Source organism: Dromaius novaehollandiae, chromosome 9 (genome assembly GCF_036370855.1).
Source record: "Dromaius novaehollandiae isolate bDroNov1 chromosome 9, bDroNov1.hap1, whole genome shotgun sequence".
NCBI lineage: Eukaryota > Metazoa > Chordata > Aves > Casuariiformes > Dromaiidae > Dromaius > Dromaius novaehollandiae.
In genome coordinates, this window is record NC_088106.1 from 15,985,853 (window position 1) to 16,009,089 (window position 23,237).

A 23,237-nucleotide genomic window follows, 5' to 3' on the forward strand; every position below is an offset into this window, starting at 1 on the left:
ATGAAACCAATGAAAAGAGTTAAAATAGAATCTGTTCATTTTAATTTTATTTCAAAGAGCTTCAGTCACAAAAATGATTTACAAGACTATTTACAATTCTATTGTACAGTTATTTACGTATGCCTTTTGACAACAGGGTACCATTCTAGAGCAGCAATGCATGTTTTAAATACAAAGACATATTATCATTTTGGATTTAAAAATAAAAAGGAAGCTGAGCTTCTAGAGAGCACTGTAATGCCTTTTAATCTGTTAGGATTGAGGAATTCACAGAGTGAGTAGTTTCTGGTTCACATAATTATCAAACAAGCTGCAGTTTGTTGAAAATAGCTGTAAAAACCTGAAGCTTTACTGTATAAAATCAACATATTCAAGACTAAAAACTGTCAAAACCCCACAGCTTTCCCTTAAACATACAAAAACCTAAGTTTACAATGCAGAATTTCGTGGGAGAAATCCTACATAACTTTAACTCTTGCATTTTGTGATGACCAACATAAGTGTTAAAAACTTGCAGCATAAAAAAAGGACTCCACATCTGCTTAGTATTATACTGTATATACATATACAGTATAAGTCATTTACCCAATTTGGGATGACTGTTCAGCACAACCTTCATGAAGAAAAATAAATAGAATTAAAAACCCAACTTTTTTTTTTCCTTTTTTTTTTTTTCCTCCTTTAAAGTGCAACAGCAGAAGTTTCCAATTTAAAGTTACAATGAATATGGACAGTTTTGTGGATGTTTTAATTGTTTCAGCTCAAGCATTATTTGCAGGTTTTTTTTTCCAGTAGATTTAGTTTTATAGCACATGAAACTAGAGTTACTGCTAATTAAATCTGAAGGGAAGAAAAAACTTTTAAAATAACCCTGAGGGATATACAATTTAATGATCTCACAATTTAATGATCTCACAATTTATTTTTAAAAAGTAACATTTATTATTTAGCAATTTTTTTCTGGGTAGACCAGTCCTTTGAGTATGTGCATAAATAATATTTAAAAATCAGTAATATTTACAGATCCTAATACATCAAAGTAAAATACGTACAGATTAAATTTAAAGTCTGCATACACAAATAATTTAATAATAATTCAATCAAACTTCTCAATGTAAGGCCAAAATATACAGCAGAAAGAATGTGTCTACCAAGTATCTAGTGGAACTCACTAAATTGGTCTGTTCGCCTGAATTCAGACTTCCAAGATAACAATTTTTCACTATAAACTGAATTCTTACTTCAAAGCATGAACTGAATACACTAGTTCAGATCTAGTTTGCTGTATTTCTGAAAGCCTGAAAAACTAAATTGTTCAAAATTAGAAAAATTATAGGTGGCCAAACCTGGCTCTTGGGTAGAAAGGCATAACTCCCCAATAACTGCACGAGATGAAAATGCTTATTTTGTGGCTGAACAAAAGAAGAAATATTCTCTCAGAAATGTTGATTTATTATTCTTAACTATATGTTGAAAGCAAATAGGTCAGAGTTCACGCATGCAACTTCAGAAACATTTACTAATTCTGAATGCTTATCTTGAGGAAACTAATTCCCACTTGAAAAACGTGTTGGCAGAATTTTCAAGTCTAATACACTTATGACCCTAATTAACGATTAGCCCCATTAATCATCAATTTTAACAAATGGAGACACTGGGCTATTTCAGTTTTAATAAGAAAAATTCCATAAAAGTTCTCTGAAGAAAAGCCCACCTTAATATCTAGAAAGTGAGGAGGAAACCAGTTAAGTCTAATACACTAGAAAAATGATTGAAAGACTAGCTTTAGAACCCAAACAAGCTGAGAAAAATTAGCAGTTTAGAGAAAGTACTAAGCAAAAGCACATAAGAGAAAAATGCAAACATTTTCTTCTTTCACTTCTGATGGAACAAGCAAGCTAAAATGATCAATGAAATGGAAAACAAAGCTCATTTGTTTAAGGATACGTCACAGCTCCTAGGTCCAAGATGCATAGCTTCACAATATTTTTCAATATAATTTTTCTTTAGATTTTGGAATAGTACTTACTCATCTAAGAATTATTCTTCAGTTATTCCATGCTACAAAGATTGTATGAAATCAACATTGGGAGAAATTAGCCAACTGATTCAAGTTCACGATGAGCAAATTCATCCTAGTTCACAATTTCAGACCCTTTAGAAGCTACCAGTGTCATCTGATATTCATGACCAGAAGAAGGCAGGTTAGACTTTCACACTGCTCTGCTGAATGACTGCTAATAAAACAACTTTGTTCTTTCCCCTGCTCCCCACCCCACCCCCCAAAAAGATAGAAAAAAAATCAGGAAAAGAGCTGACAGCTGGACTGGAAGATAGTATACCATAAGCATACTATTTCTGAGGAGCAAATGTTATTATCTACTGACCCTCAAGTTCTCGAAAAACATCTTCCAAACCATTTAGCACCACTTTTAAATTCACCATTGGCACAGTATATTCAACAGTGCAAAAATCCTAAAATGAACAGTGGGGGATACTGCCACAGCCTGCCTTACAAAAAAGCACAAGGAAATTAGGCCTGGCCTGGAAAAATTCCACTTACTCAAACAATTTTGGAATGGAATAGTCCCCACAGGAATTTGAAAAGCAAACAAAAAAAGATCCCACCATTTCAAATTTTGACATCAGAATACAAACACATCAAAAATCCCAGCTGGTGTGGGGCCCTCCCTCCACTCCTCACATGAGTCCTCTCTAAAGGGCAGCTCTGGATCTTAGATGCCTTCCTCAAAGTTCAGAGGCATCTGAGTCAGTCAGTTTCACCTGGTTAAAAAAAGGCAGATCAAAAGCCAACATTTTTGTTATCTTCCCAAAGACCCAAAGAAGTTTTTCTGAAGTGCGGCAAGTTGGAGATGGTTTGAAGATAAGCAGCTTGAGGTTTTTTCTCGTGGACTAAAACAAAACAAAAACCCCACCCTCTTCTTTAAGCTCTGCTTGTGAAGACAACGCCTGCCCCTACATCTTTGCTGATCTACTTTTCTAGAGGTCTTGGGTTTTCTTTGACACCACCTAATGGCAAAACCATGCATTGCTGACCCAAGTACTTAAGTAGCATTACTGGTGATGCAAGTTAATAAAAAAAATCCAGATAAGCCTTAGTTCTACAGCAAGACAAGATTTTAGCTCATCTATTTTCTCATAGTTTTGCTTCATACAGCTACATATAGTGCTTAAGACATTGGCAGACTCTTTGAAATGCATATGTTCTTAACATGCAAAAGTCCCAAGTGTGGGCTTGTGAAAATATCTCCCCCCACCCTCTGCTTGCAGCAGTAACTTTGGCCTTGCTACTTCAAGGCATATAATAAAATTCTCTTAAGATGTAAAAATAAAACTGATCCTTCTGTTGGAAAAAGCAAGGTCTGTAGAGTTATATAGAGTTAAATGCAATAAAAGTGAGATGGGGAAGAAAACATTAGGTTCTCCAGCCCTCCTTCTCCAAAAAGGTTAAGGTGTAGCCTAACACTTCCTTCACTGAAGTCTGTCTTCACCTTTTCAGGGTTAGCCAGAAGAGACACTAAGCACACACTTGAGAACAATGTGCTTTCCGCTTAGGGACAAAGCATATTGCTTCTATAGCGTTCCCAATTCCTGCTGTGGCAGACTAAGGAACTAAACTTAAAATACAAACTTTTACACCTGCAAACACTCCTTGCTAGTGGAGATAAACTTAGAGGTACACTCACCAAAACTTTAGAACCATTCTGAGGCACAAAGCTTTTCAACAGTGAAAATTAAAAAAAAAAAAAAAGAAACAGCCCCTCACCCCTCCCGAAAAAGTCATTATGTGCCTCTAGTACTACCATGAAAGCATTACATCATAGAGCTTACATTAACATGTGCCCTGGTAAACAGGTTAGAACAATGATTAAGATATCCCAGGCAAATAAAGTGAACCTGTTCAACTGCCCTGCAGTTTAAATCTTCAAATACATCTCATTTTGCAATAATGATATTTTTAAGTTAGAAGAAGGTGGAAGAAAAGATGACCAGTTTTGTTCTGCCTAAGGTAACCTACATTTTTAAAATGTATAGCCATAAAATGTCTGGCTCTGAATTCTGTATTCAGACAGACAAAAACAGTTGGAAGTATCTGTATCAGAATTTGACATTTAGTATACTGTAATTTCAAATAAAGCCTGAAAATTACATTCTTCTGAATTCTACTGAAGACGCATGCCACCAAGATCCACTGTTACGTTAAAGTGATGATTTGATATGAACCATTTTCTTGAGATGGTACTTTAGCTTCTGTAGTTGTTCTGGGTTTTGGTGGCCATTCTGGATCAACCAGCAGTTCCTGAGCTAGATGCATATACTTGGCTTTTGGTGTCTTCTTTCTAAAACCAAACAGCGAAGAAAGGAGACAAGCTCCCCAGTGATCCACAGCCTCCTGTAGAAGAAGTAAACAGATTTAAAAATTGGATCACCAAAAGCAGAACTAGTTAATATAACAAACCATACAGTAAGCCACTAGGGCAAAATCTAACATTTTAGTTTCTAATTTACTGTGTCATTGTCATGTTAGATCTAGAAAGAACAGCACAGAAGTTTTTCTGTAAGGTCGTCTCTTCTATACCATGGTAGCAATGACATTTAAAAAAAACTGCTAAGAAAAAACAAGTATTTTACATCACAGTAACACAAAAGATCACCAACAAATTTCATGTACATCTTAACAGTTTTTTTATGTAGGTATAACAGGCACCATTAAATGTTTCTGCTATTGAAGAGTAACAGCTTGGTCTAGAAAAAGCAGTGAAATTGCCAAATTCCCAGAGATTCTCAGTGAATGAATGAAACTTTTTGCAATGAATTGTTTAGCTGAAGGCATCCAACGAACCACAAGTGACAGAACTTAACCATTGTGAGAGACCTAACTGCATTCCATGACGGGAAATAAGTCCTATAGGCAGGCAGGATAGACACTTACTAGAACAGACACAAAGCATTGAACTAAAACCTTCTGTTCCATTTCTCTTCTCCCAGTCCTAAATACATGCAACTTAACTAGTTGGAGAAGAGAAATACCACTCACTATTCTCAAAGTATTGGATTCCTCTCATTTCTCAGAGAGCACCTGTATTTTGTATGGCTGACATTCTGATGGAGATACATACTACACAGGTTTATTCATGCTCTCAATTTCTATGCATGGGTAAACAGAACTCAACATGAGCCTTAGCCACAAGTTCCACTCTTCAGTGAATACAAAGCAATTTGTTCTTGAACATCCTCAAAAGGGCAAATGCAACTCCAAAGTGAATATATTTAATAAAATTTACTACCAACAAATAAAGCATCGTAGAAAGTATTCTTAGTATACACACACCTAAAAGCAATAAGTCAAATGGCTTAAAAAAAAATCTACTTTCCATGGGATGCATATAGACTTCCTTCATAGACTAATGACAGAGGGGCAGACCAGACTAAAATTCATGGTCACCTGCAGAGAAGAAGCTAAAGTTCAGAGTCTCTTAAACCACCTGAATTAGTAATAATGTACTTTCGCTTGCCATTTCCTTTCATTTCATTTGTATGTGCTATAAATTACTGCTTTCACAGATAATGCTCCAAAGTCCCAAATCAAGTTCATTTAATCTAGGACTGGATTAGAACCAGAGTCAGCAATTCTGCTTCCAAGTAAATCAAGGTATTCCTGGTCCTATTATGCTAATTTGCTGCTACAATGCAAGTGAAACTTGCTAATATGCAAATTGCAGATAAAGTGAGAAAAGTCTCAAAAGCAATCTGCTGGGTTTGTTTCTCAGGTCTTGTATAGGCAGCTAAGTTCTTTAGCATGCAGGTGCCAACAAGGAGAGAAATGCAAAACCAAAAGCCATTCCTTTCAATATTCAAGTTACAGAAATCCAGTTTAAACAGTTTTAAGCTTAAGACAAAAGACACTTTTTTAGACCGTAAAAAGGCACAAAACTGAATTAATTTGCATGCACTCAAATGATGACAGCAAAATACTAGTCTCCAACCTGAGGCGGCTGGGGTATGGTGAGGCGATATTCTCCTTGTTTGTCTCGATTGAACACAACCTTCCAAAGGATCATATCAAGGAGGACATTCTGTGAGACATTGCAGTGAGTGGGAAGAATTAAAGAAACTAATGAAAATTTGAAATAGTGTGTTAGGCATAACTAATTCAGTGCCAGGCACAACAGAGAGCTTACATTATTTGTCAGTACTTAAGTGATAAACATTTTCACTTCTTAAGTGCTCACATGAGGTTTAAGAATATGAACATGTACTTTAAAATCAACTGCAATATGATCAAAACTGCATCCATCAGTACAGATAAAAATTACAAATATACATAATGTTTCAATACTTTTTAAAAAAGCTGAAGCACTGCATACATTAGTGCTTAAAGCAACATTTTCTGAAACTATCTTTAACATTATTGTGTACTTCATACTGTAGTTATTTGTTTTTTTAAACCAGTGACATTCACAGAAAAGCTTGCATGGGGTGGCAAGCCTGAGCCACCAAAAGGAATTCTGAAGGCCTTAGCTGCTGTGCCTGATTTTGGAAAAGAGGACAGATGTGCATTATGGTCCATACATCTGGTTATTCTTATCAGGCTGTGTGAGCGGACTACAGAGCCTTGAACAAATCGGGCAAAACAGATGTGAACCTGTATCTCCCAAGGCCTTAAGCCTATGACCCTCTGATCTTTGAACAGATTTGGCATTTAACACCTGACTAATCTCCGCCATTGAAAAAGGGGAGCTGATCAACCAGACTTGAATACAAAGCATTTGCCAAACAAGCCCCGAGCTTGTTAAAAGCTCATTTTTGAAGGAGGTCTGGTTCCTTCTGGTTTAAGTACGTCTGTATCAGGCATTTGAAATGAGGAGAAACAACTGCTAAGATTTCCCTTTGTTACGCTATGTTCTCTACCATCTAGAAGAAAGCATACATGAGATTTACAAAACTAGTCTGGCACCCCCACGGACAGAGCAAAAGCTTTGCAGCATTTCAGAAAACACATTTTGGACAAACATATTCACAACTTATTCCTGTTATTAAGAAATTAGATGGCAGTGGGGACAAAAGTGTCGAACTGACAAGTGTGACAAATTAAGAGTGGTCCAATTTCTCCGCTTATCACATCGTTATGAGGCACTTAGCAGCAATACTTAAGAATTTGTCTCAGCAGAACAAACAAACTACGGATTATATACCTACAAGAGCACCTTGTTGAAAGAATTAAGTCGATGCCACCAGCAGCTTTTCCTAGATGCTAAGAATGTGAACTGCTGTACTTGGTAACTCTGTAGTGCAAAGTCTGAGGACAGTGTCCAGCCAGGTGCACAAGGACATAAGGGTGACACTTACTGAAATGCTGCTTACTGAAAACCTGCACTGGAAGTGAATGAATAAAATAGCTTGTGATTCCTCCACAACACGCTAGAACTAATGAGTTGGCACTGCATGAAAAAGCTTCAGGGATCCTGGAATAGTATTACCAGAGTTGGACAACTACAGTGCAAAGGGTGGGACAGAAGGTCAAACTGCAAGGTGAAAATGTATATTGTAAAACAAGGTTTGGGATTTGAGGATCATTGGGCAATGCTCCTATTGCAAACTCATTGTATAATAGGACAACTTATCTCTGTCTAAACAAAGCACATCATTCAACAGTGAAAGTGGAAGAATTAGTTTTAAGTCAAATGCTGTATGTCCCAACCAGTACACGTCAAGAAAACTGAATTCTGTAATTGCTTCTATTCCACTACTAAAGTGTGGGCAACAAGACAAATAGGAAAGCCTGTCTAAAAGGAATGCGACAAATCATCCCACCAGTTCTGGTAATGACAAGTGACTGAAGTGCTAAAAGACACTAATTATAACCTGTATAGGAAGAATGAATGTGGGATTGAAATACTGGGTGAAGGCCAATGCTTTGCAGTAAGTGTTACTTAGGTTATGCTTACTGAAAACTCAGAAGTTTACAGATTGATGTGGCAACCAAGGCCCAGGGGTAGAATCTTAAAAATACCAAAATTAAGACAGAATTTTGTCCTCAAGACATGTGCTGATATGCAGACTGACACGCTGTGCTCAAGTAGACCTTCTGCCAGAAATGCTTCTAGTACTGAGACATTACCCAAATGTCTAAAAGTTAGGAAGAGCATTATCTGAGTAACAAAGTAATTTTTCCAACAGAAGGTTTAAAACTTCTTTCTCTCAGAGTTTATCAGTGAACTGAAAATTGTAATCACCACCTTTTTATGCTCTGTATATCTACACAAAAGTCAGTCCCAAACAGTAATTTCTTAGTGCTTCAAAAAAGTTGATTTCCAGGGATTGTTGTAATAAAAACATCAAACCTGACTGAAGAGAAAAAGCAAACAGGAAAAATATTTTAATCTAGAAGCTTTGTTTTAAATTTTTTATTAAAACAAAACAAAAAACCCCCATGACTCTGCAGGCTCAGAACAACTATTCTGGGTCAGTAGTAAAGAAAGCAATATATATAAAATTTAACTTCTAACAAATAAAAAGGTAGTCAAAAAATTAAGAATTTAGTAGTTCAAAAATATGAAAGAATTAAGGACAAAAGTGAAAGCTCCATGACAAGCAGGGTTAAAATACAGAACAAACTTAGCAAGGCACAGGATCTTTAGGAGGGGATAAATCTGTTAACAATGCAAAGGCCCAAGAACTTAATATCTACTCTGTGTTTCTGGGGGCGGTGGGAACACAGACACAGGTTCTACATGTGAAAATGCTGAAATACATGTTCCAAAAGGCGGGAATATAATAGAACGTTGTTCCATTTGGAACAACGTTTTGAATTCAAATCCTTTGTAACTTTAATTAAAAATTAAAATTCTAACTAAAAAACACCACAAGCAACTACCATTTTTAAGTTGTGAATAAAAGGGGAAACTTAAGTCAACTGGAAAGGGTATTAATGTTGTAGCAGTATTCAAAGGCCAGAACAGTATGATGCAAACAAGCACTATGCTGGCTATCTTGATATGAATTCCTCACATAGTAATGGAAATATTACCTAAAAGCTGCAGAAAATGTTATATAGTAAAAAGGATGATTGTACTGCATAAGCACTAGATAGTGCTAAAAGGCTTTTTCATCCTGCAGGAAAAAAACAGTAGCTAAGCCCAACATATTTAGGTTGGAAAGAACGTCATTTTATAAGGGAGAAGAACTAACCACAGCAATAAATGACTGCCTGTGAATTCTGACTTTTTCCGGAAGACACGTCTCTGTTCTTGAAAATAACATAGGGGTATCTGGATGAAAGATAGAGGGTGTTTCTGCCCACACTAACTGTGGAATCACAGCAGAAGAGGTCGATATCCAAACTGACTGCATGTCAACAAGCTAAGGGCCAGAAAAAAGCAGATCTGCGCAGACATCTCTACTTCTGGACTTGAGCAAACTGTTTGAATCAGATTAGATGAACAAATTATACAGACTTACAGTATTCCAAACAATAAGCTATATATGCGATTCAACAGAATAAAGATGGGCTCCCCTAAGGATTATATATAAGTGTTCTGCAACATTTAGTTCTTTACTATGGTATGTTATTCTGAACTGAATTATTACAGTAGATAAATTTCAGCTATTTCTTAGGACAATACCTTCTACATTTAAACCTTTCAATTTCCCATTCCCTCTTCTTTGAATAAAAAATGTTTTTAAAGTCACACCTTTAACACAGAAAACCTTGACACCTTAAATCTATCCTAGAAGTACATTTGTAGAAGCATAAACTTAGAAATAAAACAGTGCTCCATTTCCACAGATGTGTTCTCAACAGAGACCTTCTAAACACAAGACAAACCTGTATCTGAAAAAACACTAAATAGACAAGTATTTTTTCCATTTGAATTTCTTACCTCCACCAACACGGATACAATTGCATTGACAATAACAATGATGAGAATTCTCAGACGCCACTCATATGGCACACACACGAGCTGTGAGAAAAAAAGTTGCCAGAGGTTAACAACATGCACACAAAGTAAAATGATACAAACATTCAAAACAGATTGGTAGTTATAAACTCACACACACACACACACACTATAAATACACAAGTCTATACGCCTAGAAACCTAAATGCTAGAGCTTAACAACACTTATTGCAGAGTGCATTAGGTAATATTCTCTCTCATTCAAAGCAGCTCCCTGAGAAAGCTTAAGGGCTTTAATCATTGGTCCAGTTGTAAATTCAGTGCAAAGCTTTTGGCAAAAAAAAGGGACACTAAATTAAGCATGTACTTGTAGAGACACAACTGAAATACTAATTTTGTTCAAGTTCCCCTGCTCCTCCCCCCACAGATGAGAAGTATCAGCTCTAAAGGGTCAAGTACACCCAAAAGGAAGCTAACCAGTTATCCAAGGAAGTACAGAAGTCTGTGCATATCTATTGAATCTTACCTCAAGAAATGTGTCAATAGATTCAACTGGATGCAACATGATGAAAAATATGAAGACATAGAGAACTATCACAGATATAACAAACAGAACTGTAAAAAAAAAAAAAAAAAAAAAAAAAAAAAAAAATCAGGCCATCTCCCAGTCAAAGAATTTAGATAAGTTTTGCATATATCTCAGGTTCATTATTCCCTGGAAATACCCTTTTTTGCCCTCTAAACCCCATCTAGGCAGATTTTTGATAATACAAATTGTGCTGCATTGACAACAGCAATGAAGAGACAAAAGGCCAGAGTCTCACTGGCTCACCTACAGAAGTACAGTCCCAAAAGAGCAGGCTGGCCCAATCAGCCATAGCATCCAATGAGCACACTGGACAGTGAAAACAATTTAGAAGCAGCTACTTGCAGAAGCTTAAAAAAAGAAAGGTTAAGACCACCAAAACAGAATGATTTAGGAATAAATTCACAGCAAACTCAGCTGAGGACCTGTATCATTCCTCTCCCAAAGACCTTTGCCTCTCTGCTGCTAGAAACATGGCAGCCTTATAATATATCTATATTTATGCAATATCTGTATCTAATAATATCTAATATCTATATTTATGCAACAAGAAACAAAACCAATCACTGAAACAGCAAACAGTCTGCTTAGTAGGGCATAACTAAGCACACAGCTTTCCACCAAGCCGTTTTCCATAATTTCCATAATTTCTTTTGTGCTGAAGGAGCACAACAGGATTGCAAGCAAACTATGGATAGGTATGTGGATAAGTAATTTGGAGTTTTACTTGGAACTGTACATATAAAGAAAGGACTTACAATTTTTGTAGCATGGTTGTCTAAAGGGCTTTCCTTTAGAAAAGACAACTGCCACTATGAGATACTGAAAGCTGGAGATAAAAAACAAAGTCGTGTTCTCATAATTTTTAATGTTATGTTCATCATAAACAGTCTCGTTCTCATAGTGGGCAGAGCTGGTGTTTGTGGCATCCAATGTGTGACACGCACTACAATACAAAAAAACATTTAAAACTGAGTTAAGGAGAAATGCAAATAAGGCTAAAACCTATTGCTAAAAAAAAGCGATGGCCACCGATTGCTACAGTAGTTAAAATAAGCATATTCTTGAAAATCTAATACAGGTAGTAAATCAAAACTGGAGTAAGGAGGTAACAAGTTTTGTGAATTCTGAGCTTCAAGTTCTCATATGCATCCAGTCTGTAAGTTTCCCTACATGAACTGTTTAGGAATTATCATCATAGATGCCTTTTGATGACAAGGTAAGAAAATACTGCAAACTAAGATACAAACAGCTCTGTTTTCAGAAATTTGAATTTGATTTATTGGAACTACAACAGGACTACACGACTTTGTATTCTAAGAATTAAAATAGGTCTGAACAATGAATTTCAGATCTGGATCTCAATTGTCCCAGAGCTGAAAAATACTCAGATCTTGTAGTCTGACTGACTCAATTTTTCATTTCAGCCATTGAATAACTCTTATGTATCAATACGCTTTTAACAAAATATTATCCCATAATCAGTCATTATTTGTTTCTTCTTGTCCTTCCCTCCCCCTGGAAATCAAACCTGCGAAAATTCTCCCAGTAGATTATCTCCATCTTTTTGGAAAATGCCTACATGCAGATAAAGAAAATACCTATTGTTCTTGCTGCCTAATCATAATTTCCATTTGTATTATACATTTCCCCCAAGATTCTTCTTTCCCCACATCAAGCATTAGACTGCGTTTTCTGTAAGAACCACCAGCACTTCACATTCCTACCTCACTTAATAGTACCCTCTTTCCTATTGCAGTTTTTCCCCACATACTACAGATGGAGCAGCCCACTTATCTACTGATCTCTGCCCAGGCATGCTCTGGGCAAAAGGAAGAGAAAAATCAATAGGTTCTCTCAAGAAATCTGGGAGCAAAATTTCAGATTCACTAGACAAAAGTCTCTGCCAGGACTGCTGCCAGAAGTCCAACTCCTCTAGTGAGGAACGGCCATTAGCCTAGTTCAGCATACTAACAAGCTGCCATACAGAAGCTTTAGTCCCCAAAGGGGGTGGATAAAGAAAAGAGCAATTATTGACTATTCCCATTCAGTCATTAGTATATCCAGTACAGAGCCACTGAAACACTTACTCAGAATTTATTGTCCACTGCTCATACCAGGACTGTTGCTTGACCCAAAAAAACCCAAAGATTTGGAAAGCAAAGCAGATGATGATCTGAGACAAAACGGAACACAGAAGTGGACCTGAGATAAGACCTGATGGAGGCCTTCGCGCAACAAGTTCCTTCCAAGCAGGGTTCAAACTCACTGCAAAGAGAAAGAAAAGTAAGTTACACATTGAATTGTTATGGCTCTCAAGAGTTACCCTCTTCACATTCTATGGAATTAGAACAGCCTGCTCGTGACCTCTCGAGCATTGCACTTTACGAACTTGCCTGCATGGTTCAGAACCACCACTGCGAAACCACCTGAAAAAGACTATCTCACCAGACTGTCACAGTGCCTCCTATAGGTTGGTTACCTCTGGCAGCACAGGATGAAAGAGGACAGTAACAGCAGCCACAAGGCTAAAGGAATTAGTAGCATGTTTTGCCAAATTCCAGATGTGGCTGTCTTAAGACTAAGCTGAACTTCCCATTTTTCTGGCACAAGCACTTACAGATCCACTCTTCAGTTTTGGTCTCCCATGGCTTTGAAGAACTCATTTCTTTAAATCTTGGAAAATGGAATTCTACTGTTAGCCTGTAAACTGATCACTACTTTCATATGTGGAATTAAATACTTCACTAGACAGTAGGTTGCAAGCAAATGTAATCTTTCATGGACAGAAGTCCAACTAAAAATGCAAGAAATGAAAGACATTAGAGAAACAGTATGTTGTAGGAAGCAAGGTTTTGATTCCAACAGCAGCTTCCTCATTTCAGGACAAATTTTTGCCTCCCCATTTTGTGAGGAATTGCATTTATAAGATCATACCCATGACCTGTTTTTTTGTATGAGGACTTCTCACAAACCTGAGCTGATTCTGATTCAGTACAGAGCTGCTGTTTATTCATATACTGCAACAATTCTAACATCTTAACTGTATGGCATGGTGCTCCTTCCAACCAACAGCAGGTAATAAAGGTGTTAAAGATAATCTGACCATGTAAGAACTGCTTCATTGTTCATAGTTGCAAGACAGTTGAATGGTACAGAAGCCAGTAGCAATAATTCAGCACAATACTTACTAGTGAAGACAACCACCAAAATGATTGCCAAATCAATGAAGAGAAACTGGAAATCTCCCAGATTGCTCAGAATCTAGGCAGAAATCATGATTGAAACATTGGTAATTTCTTCACACCAGGAAACATTTTACAGTAACAATTTTACTGCATTAATTCTTCAAGCTTTACTCTATAAAGAAGGGAGCCAGTTTGGCAAGAGACTGCCTTAAATCTGATAAAGCCTTGAGTATTCTACAGTTCAGAGATCAAATCTTGAAACAGAAAGGTATAAAACAATTTGTTTCAGGTTCAAAACACTTAAGCTGTTAATTGAAAGTTGTGCTTAATGAAAACTTTTATTAGGGATCTTACAAACCCATTCAATAAAAGCTTAAGCCCACAGCTCTCAACACCACAGACCCACTATGTAGTCATACAGTTGTCAGAATTTCCATCTCAAAGTTCCTTTAGTACTTTGTATTTTGGTAAGTTATACATACAAATTAAAGCACAGGATTTCCACCACATGCCACTATAGTGAGTCCAATCTTATTAACAGAAAATGCTCCACTTTCCCCCCTACCTCCTAACTCAATCCTTGTAGTTGCTCTTTTCAATCCTTACATAAAGGGAATGCACTGCCTTTAAATTAAGTTAGGATGTTTTAAATGCTGACAGTCTTTAAATAATAGAAAATCATATTTTTTATTCTGTTTCTATACTTATTTGGACTTCCCATTGTAGAGACTTTCTAACTGCAGGGATTAATTAATGCCTTTTTTTAAATGGATGCTACCATGATTTTCATACCACCAGTATAAAATACACCCCCAAAAAACTACAATTAGCACTACCTTTAATCCAAAGACAAAGTTTTTAGAATATGTATGTTATTTATTTGTACTCAAAGAGACTTGCAACAATTTGGTATAAGTATTTATCAACTTTTAAATCTCTGAATTATATTAATATTGCTTAACCACAACACTTAAGTACTTACAGAATACAGCAGAGTAACACTGATGTACTGGATAATGCTGTATAATGCCATGAACTTAAATACACAGAAGGAAGTTACTAAAGCAGCACGGCCTTCCCTGTCAAAACAAACACACTTTTGTAACTAGAAAGTTTTCTGTGCAAGCAGTTATACTCTGCTTAGCAAAATGTTAGCTAAGATTAAACATATCGAACCCTTTGAGACACGTTATGCTGGAGACAGAGCAGAGACACATGGAGAAAGAAAGGGGTAAGAATGATACAGTTCCAAGTATATTAAAGCTGAGAGCATGAACAGACCACCACCTAATTTCAGCATTCTTCAACTTTACGTGGTTTTCTAATAAGGATTTTTAAATGCATTTCTGCTTGAAAAAGCATCTATCCCGCACAAGTTTACTACACAGACTGAATGAGCATGCAGTCAGTCGATTGCTGCCTTCAGAGATGTTTCTGATTACCCATTACTTCCACTAGTTCCACACAAATAAAACTAGATTCTTCTTCGTCTGACCTTTATGCAAAACTGTTATCTAAGTTCCAATTCTAGAATTGCAAGTTTGTCAAAACCTATTTGGGAAATTTGGTTTCTACCTATGATAGTGCTGAGGACTGAAGTTATCCAAAGAACTTTACCCCTTAGAATTACACACAACCTTCATGGAAAGTAAAATAGGCCATAAGACATGAAATTAAGCACTAATGTTTAGAAGCTGTCACACAAAGAAGTGCCGTTTACATGGACAAAAGGTAAATAAAACAAAATGCTAAACTCTGCCACGGCAAGTCCTTATTCAGAGTACTTTTAGGAAAGAAACACAAACTACTAAAAACTTATCGTTTGTGCTTTAATTCAAATGGGTTTCCTATAATGTCAAATGTACTAAGACAGAGTATGCAGAACGAGTTACATAGATACATGTATTGCTTCAGCTTACCGCTAGTCTATAAAATACTGTTTTGAACACTGTTAACTGCATATAAATGCAGTAAAGTAATTGTTAAGAGCACAGCAAGTGGTATTACCTGATCAGCTTTGGCACGCAGGAAATACTAGGTGTCCTGGAAGTGAATGGTGATGCCACAGAAGCCTCAAGTTCAGACAAAGATATACCACCATGTGCCCTCTTTAGTGCCTGCCAGTTAGCATTAAAATAGAGACCATTTTAAAACATTCTTTCAGCTGTAAAATTTAACCAAACAGTTCTGTATGTAAAATAAAAATATACTTACTCCACAATCATTTGCACCATCTCCACACATGCCCACATAGTAACTATAAAAACCAAACAGATGTCAACATTCTGCACCATTCCCTAATCACAGTCTATTTAATTCATTTCCCGAAATAATTTTATATTACTTGACATATTCAGGACATGAAGAGACAGAAGTGATCCTTGATAAAGAAAGTAATTACTATTCCCATTATATACATAAAGAAGCAGACAGAAAAGTAACATGACTTATTCAGGTCAATCAAATCAATAATGATTACCATCCTTCTGTCATTCCAAGGTCTAAAGCATCTTTGCTCTAGGAAGGGCAGACTTTTGTAGCATTTGGTATTGTTACAGAGTTTTTAAAAAGATAATCCTAAAAGCATCAGGATGATCAAACTTCAGAAAAAAACATGCAGAAAAAAAAGTAATCACATCACAGGATCTGATAGATAAATGACTAGAAATCATCACTTTAATACTTCTTTAATAAACAAAAGACATCCAATACATTTTTTTACTATGCCAACTAACCAGATTTAGAAATATGCTAGTCAGTTTAGCTACTAATCACTAGACTTTCATAAATTAAGATATTCACAACTGACCAGCAGATGGTACTATTCTCATTCCAGTTTGGCTAATGGTCCAATTTACCAACTCAAGAAAGCTTTTTTCATTTGGTGCAACAGCTTATAGCATGCATAGGGAGATTTTTTCCTAACACACTGAACACCCTGTCAATCCCCACATGCCCTTTATACAATTAAGCAAATACTTACTCTACATTTTGTAAAGCTTCCACCAGCTGAGTTTTCTGATCAGGCCTCATGCGAGCAAACACAGTGCCATGTAATACAAGCTGGAAAACAGGAAAATTCTTACTATTCATCACAGAACAAAGTCTGTCCATCATCAAAACAGTGCATACTCAAGTGAACTACTCACCTTGGGTACCAGGTCCTGGAAATGCTCCAAAATAACTGCAAATGACTTTCCATTCATTGCAAAATGGTATTTGGTCATCTGGAGATCCTCAAGGCTTTCATGGACCAATTTAACTGGAATATCCTATCAAAAGTATTTTAATTCTCTAAATGCAATTTATTTATATAGATACTGTGTAATTTCAAACTAACACTCAAGCAGTATTTCTGGACATACCACACTAGTATAGGCCTGGGAAAATTTTAATTGAAAAACAACCTCATATGATGAAAACACCTATTTGGTAAAAAGAACATGTGGCTTACCATGTTTCAGTTACAAGGATCTGGGGCAGTCTTAAGACTTAAACATAGCAAAAATGCCTCCTGCACAGCTAAAATGCCAAATCTCACATAGATCAAAGTTGAAAAAGCAGCTCCGAGCTATTTTATCACTCTTTTGTATTTTACTACCTGAAAGTTAACTAATAACTCAATTTCGATTTGCCAAGGTGCTTAATGAAATAATTCAAAAAAGAAAGAAACAAGCTTAAGAGCAAATCTAACTGATAACATTCTAGGGAAAAAAAATGCTCAAGTTACCTCTGAGTTTATGGCTGGTGATGAACTAGTGCATTTTGCAAGGGTATCTGCATAATGCCAGTTGATCCTGGCAGCCTGCCCATCCTTTGGAGGTAGTGCTTCAGCAATAATGACCTTATCCTGAGGTAGAATCATTCCACAGTCTCTGGCCACAGAGATAGCAGTTAACATGTTATCCCCTGTTAAACAATTGCATTTAAAAAAAGTTTCAATTAAAAAAGGATAAGTGGCATGCACTGACATTCAACTGAAGAGACATGCTAACAAAGCCAGTTTTTAAGCAGGAGGACTGTGTAAGTGACGTGTCACCTTCAGCACAGTACAAGTCTACAGTAGTCAAAGTTTAGCTCTGTAAACATCACCTACTGCACTAACATCACTAGAAATTGTTTGCTTCTTTCAATCACAAAGATTTCTTATGACACAACCTTAATACATATTGAAGACCAGGCAGAAAGCATGCAGCCATTTGAAGTACACTTTTTCCCCCCCCCTTTTTTTTTTTTTAAACACGGTCATAGATCATGCAGGACCAACACTGAGTTCTATTACTAGCCAATCAAAACATTCCTCCAAAGTTACCCTGGTGACTAAAAAGCAAATGCCCTGTATGGAAAACTCAGCACACTTACATACAAACCCAGCCTTGCTTATGGGGACATACGTAGTCATTCTCACAAAAAATTCAAAGTGACTTGCCATAGGATAACTCAGGCTGGTAGGCACTCTCAGGAGGTCACACCTAGTCCAACCTCCTGCTCAAAGCAGGGTCAGTTGAGATCAGGCCAGGACGTTATCCAGTCTGATCTTGAAAAACCCCAAGGTTTTCCATCCTCCAAGTCCAATACAAAGTAACTTATGCATGGTGCTGAAGAAAGGAATGTAGAAAGTAGAGTAATCCTAATACTGATTTCAGGCTCACACCTTTCATCCAAAATGAAATAGATTGATGTCTGAATAGTTTCAGAACATTTTCTATGCTCTAAATCTATATCTAACCTAAACACTATTCTATAATCTAATGCAAATGCTATGCTTCTTGCTATAAATACAGTAAAATCCCACTAAAATTTTACTTAATACTTCACTTATATTAATATATAACTCAGACCAAAAAACACGGATTTTATTTTTTCAATATAAATGTGTTTACATGCTAACCTGTAACCATGACAGTGCGAATGTTGGCTTTATGCAAATCTTCAAGTACAGCAGGGGTTTCTTGCTTCAGCTTGTTCTGCATTATAATTAACCCCATAAAATCCATGTTGCTTTCGATAGCATCTCTGTAGATAAAGAAGCAACAGAAAACTTCAGAAGAATTGCAATTACTAGCTAGAGCTTGAAAAGCCCAATTTTTCTGTTTATCAAAGTAAAGGGAAATAATTATTTTTAACTATGAAAAGTGTGAAGAATTAGCTCTATAAAAAGTGACCCCAAGAGATATTATCATTCTCATTCATTTATACTTATTTCCTTTGTTTAAGTTTAAAATAAAAACATGAATCAGTATGAAAAAACGCCGTTTCCTCTCAAGTACAACTGTTTGGTTTTCTTCCACAAGAACTCTTTCTACAACCAATTGCATTCTCAAAAAGAAAGGTAATTCCTGAAAAAAATGCTCTGAAACTGACTGCAGAGCCATTTTTTATTTTATTTAGAATGCACAGCTAGAGTTTCTTTTCCAAATTAGCTGAACCTTAACTTACAAGCTACCAAATTTTGTTCCCAAAGCTAAAGAGATTAGAGATTAAATAAAATGACTAATCAACTTGAGATTTTGTTTGTTTTGCAGGAAAGTCAGAATCCACGGGGCTTTGCTATTCTACTACTACTGTAGATTTTCACATCTGAAACTGGAAACTTGTTTCTCTACTTTGTATTGTTTTGGCAAAATTCATCTTATATACAGAACTGCTACAAAACTACAGAGTCAAGGTCAACATTTTCATAATAATGCTGCACCTCAAACTCTATGGAAAAAATAGCATTATCCACAAAACTAGGACCATGTGAAAAATAATTAACAGAAAATTCTAGTTTTGCAAGAAAAAGAAAAGCTCTATCTACCAACAAGTTTTCTAATGAGAAAATGGTCACCCTGCCCACAACAGATGAAGAAACTAAATCAAACATACACAGAAGGGTTTCCATGAGATACCGTTATCTTTACAAGACAGGTGATATACATATGTGCAAGTTGCAGAAAAATCAGGTGAGATTCTATGCCATGTTAACACAAATTAAACACCACAAACTATTATTACAGTACATTTGAAGCTCAGGGCTGTTCCTCAAAATTCACTCTATTACAGAAAAACTTGCTTATCTTAAATTTCTCATGTATTGTCCAAGGTACAAATAAAGAATGCACAGGACCATGTACACCAAGACAGAAAAAGATGAACAGGAGTTGTAACTGATTTAAACCAAAGTAAACATCATAATTAATCTAAACCACGCAGCTTTTAAAATCTGTTACTTATTAAAAAAGTGAAGTCACTCTTACCTATTAATAGTCTGGACTTTGTGCCATGTAAGCTTAGCCTCCAATTTTCTGTGAGCAAGAGCAATAACTCGGAAGCCTTGCTTAGTATATTCTTCCAGGACACTCTCAAAGTCAACAGGAACTTAAAAGAAAAAAAGAGAAAAAAATTGAGTTCAGAGTTACTAAAATTGTTCATATTACAGCTTAGCTACATGAGAGGAAAAAAAGAAAAAAGATCAGTTTTCTCCTTTACCTGTTTCCTGCTTACACAAACTGGCGATCACCTCAGGGGCACCTTTCATGTAAGCATCCATTCTCTTCTCCCCCAGAACTCTGGCTATTACACACATGCGTTGTAAAACTGAAGAAAACGGAAACTGGCGCACAATTCCAATCTCATAGCTGGTCTGTATAATACAGGACAGAAGAGGAAAAAAGGTTACATCCCCATTAAGGCTTGAAGAAAGGTGGGTGTTTATGTGAAAAAAAAAAGAAATCATACTTACCGAAAGCTCAAATAATTCCTAAAAAAGAAAAAGACATTTATTCTAAATCTTGATTTTGAATTTATGTTTTCAGATATCAAAATATTTGCAAACGAATCTAGACAGCATTCTCAGTCTAAAGTCACACTATATTTGCAAATGATTTCATAACTGAATATGAATACTGCATATTTAGTATCTTTTACTTAAATAAGACACCATACTTGATTTTTAATACTAGAAAGACATGAACAAAGATAAATAGTGTACTGTTTTCTGTTACAGTCTACCTGCAAGACTTTTCTCAGTCTAATTTCTGTGTCAGTTTAGCCTAGCCAAATGAGTGTAACAAATTGTTTCAGAACGAAGCCATGATTACTGCATCACAGCACAAAACAAATCCTGTAGTAAGTTTCCAGAGTGTTTCTAACCTGTCATCTCCTCCACAGCAATTACTGTTATGCACATAATCACACCAAGTTCTGAACAAAAGAAAAGCTTTACCCACTGTGGAGGAACATACAGCAACCAACCTGCTGCACCCTCCTGCTACCTTCCCTGTAATAATCTACATAATGGAAACTCCAAGGTGAGCAGACTGAAACACTTCAGTAGCCCAGTAAGAATTTGGTAATGACACTAACTTTAAAATGCCTAGGCTTAAAAAGCATTACAGTACTTGACAATCAATCTGTAGGGGTAACAATGCTGGCAATCAATCTGGTTATCTTGAAAGTGGCATCTACTGAACCACTACCTTCAACAATAGTTTAAACATGACTTCTTTATATTTGCCTTTTAAAAACACAATTCTGATCTTGTTTGAATTATACCAGCCAGGACCGCAGCATATTGCAAAATGTACTCGTTAAACTCGGATTTGTTTAATTCAAAGAATTGTTTTGAATTTTATACCATTTCTTGATTTGTTGCCTGCTTGGATTCTGGAAAAGGCTGTTTTGAAGGGCGAACCACTGTTGGCATGATTCGATTATGAAGCGCTGTTTCTTCTTCAGTTGCTTCTTCTAAAATCTGTATTTTTTAAAAAAATATATATATATAATCAACTAAATTAATACATTCATTAACTTAGGTTTTCTCATAATGTAGTTGTCAGAAAAACCCTGGAAGTCAGCCCAAGATGCAACGACCTTTCTAAACAAGATTTTTAGCAGTTAACATAAGATCTGATTAGCAATTTTAAATTTGTATTGCATACATTAAAACCTTGCCACACATACTTCAGCATCAGAAAGCAGTAAATTAGATGTTTAAATTCTCTACGTTTTATGAATTGTTGCATCAAATACGTTTTAGAAACACTTTCATATTAAGACTTCCTTTTTACAGTGACACATAAGCATTGTCACAAATTTACCATTTTAAAGTTACAACTTGAACTGGCATATAATGGTGTATCTTGTACATCATGGTGTAGGAAGCTTCATATTACTGAACTTACAAATGTTGCTTTTCTTGAAACAAGCAAACACTTACCCATCCTATTGCTTCAAACATCTTCAAATCAAGTGGGTCCCCAGAAAGTACCCCTTCAATTTTTGTAAGGGAATGACAAGTCGCCATGCAAGCAACAAACTCAGACTTCAGCAAGCTCTCACTGCAAGCCCTCTCTTCCGGCAAAAGGAAACTAAAACAATGAAGTTATAATATACTTAGCACTATAATTATTTATTAGGAGCCAATTCAAATGGTTTGTTTAGATTAACAGAAGAAAATTGACTGCACAAGTCTCTTTATATGTATTTTCACACATCACAGAAAACAGATTAAGACTCTGGGCTGGAATCTTCAGAAATACAGTCACAACTTCTTTTGGTTTCTTCAAAAATTCTGTCTTAATTCACTCTCTGGTTAGATTTCCTTCCACAGAGGCCTCTTACCGCTTTGCATGTCACTCAATTAGCTATGCCATTTCATTTTAGCCACCCAAAGAGGCATCACTTTAGAGGGCAGAATTAAGGAAACATGCCAAATTTAAATGGCATCATCTCTGCATTATGAGCCTAACGGGGTCTCAGACTTTAACCAGTTAAATTCTAGTTCACAGACTGCTAAAAAAGAGTTATTAACTTTTCATTACTTCTAAACCATATTTTCACTTGCATTCTTATAGCCCATTACAAATGCAAACATTTGAGCTCACACTGAGTCTTCTATTCTATTTGGCAGAAGCTGTTCAAGCACAATCAGGTATCATATTTGTTATTAATTCTCATTTATTCTTACCGAGCACTTTCCACCCGTTGAACTCCCCAAAGATCCAAGCCATCCTCAGTAAGTGTGCCAGTCTGAAAAAGATATCAAAGGGAGTTGAAAGAGAAAAAGCTTTCAGAACCAAGTTATCCTCATGTAAAGCAAAAATTAACAGGTAACAACCCAAACTACAGCTGAACAATACATTTTATTTCACTTTCACGTTAAAAAGGAAATTTTAGAACAGAAAATTCAAGCATCTCCTTGGCTTTTTACTAATAAATAAGTTCCAGTTTTGTGAAGTACTTTTTAAAAAAACACTCAAAAAAATCATGTCCTTGCTTGGGGACAGGACAAGGGAGACAGGCCCTTAAGTCCAAAGGTGAGAGCTCATCCCCTCTGTACTCTGAGGGCTGGTGTGTGCGCATGCGTAATCTATGAAAGTGTTTTACATTACCTTCTGAAACAGAAAAAGGACAAAAGGGCAAACAGCCCATGCTGGGGGAAAAACAAACACTAAACCCTTCGTACTAGTTACTTACATAGTTAAGAACAGCAGTTGGAACATATGTACCAGGGAAATAATACATTTAGTGTGGATACTTAAAATCTTAGATAAATTC

General features: G+C 36.1%; 1 protein-coding gene across 4 annotated transcripts in view; it reads right to left on the reverse strand.

The window, feature by feature from the left end:
• Positions 1 to 30: 30 nt before the first annotated feature.
• ATP13A3 (ATPase 13A3) overlaps positions 31 to 23,237 on the reverse strand; it is a 65,563-nt gene continuing 42,356 nt past the window's right edge. For 3 of the 4 annotated variants that reach the window (XM_064516810.1, XM_064516812.1, XM_064516811.1), the window contains exons 15-34: positions 22,648 to 22,709; positions 21,898 to 22,048; positions 21,316 to 21,432; positions 20,422 to 20,439; positions 20,169 to 20,322; positions 19,937 to 20,057; positions 18,589 to 18,713; positions 17,428 to 17,606; positions 16,847 to 16,969; positions 16,681 to 16,760; positions 15,912 to 15,954; positions 15,705 to 15,814; positions 14,680 to 14,776; positions 13,701 to 13,773; positions 12,600 to 12,777; positions 11,268 to 11,455; positions 10,450 to 10,538; positions 9,906 to 9,986; positions 6,009 to 6,098; positions 31 to 4,414 (exon numbers count right to left, since the gene is read on the reverse strand). In XM_064516810.1, coding sequence (XP_064372880.1) covers positions 4,217 to 4,414; positions 6,009 to 6,098; positions 9,906 to 9,986; positions 10,450 to 10,538; positions 11,268 to 11,455; positions 12,600 to 12,777; positions 13,701 to 13,773; positions 14,680 to 14,776; positions 15,705 to 15,814; positions 15,912 to 15,954; positions 16,681 to 16,760; positions 16,847 to 16,969; positions 17,428 to 17,606; positions 18,589 to 18,713; positions 19,937 to 20,057; positions 20,169 to 20,322; positions 20,422 to 20,439; positions 21,316 to 21,432; positions 21,898 to 22,048; positions 22,648 to 22,709 — 2,277 coding nt within the window. In that variant the 3' untranslated portion in view covers positions 31 to 4,216. The remainder of the gene's footprint in view (positions 4,415 to 6,008; positions 6,099 to 9,905; positions 9,987 to 10,449; positions 10,539 to 11,267; positions 11,456 to 12,599; positions 12,778 to 13,700; positions 13,774 to 14,679; positions 14,777 to 15,704; positions 15,815 to 15,911; positions 15,955 to 16,680; positions 16,761 to 16,846; positions 16,970 to 17,427; positions 17,607 to 18,588; positions 18,714 to 19,936; positions 20,058 to 20,168; positions 20,323 to 20,421; positions 20,440 to 21,315; positions 21,433 to 21,897; positions 22,049 to 22,647; positions 22,710 to 23,237) is intronic. The other variant, XM_064516814.1, reaches the window with a different exon arrangement.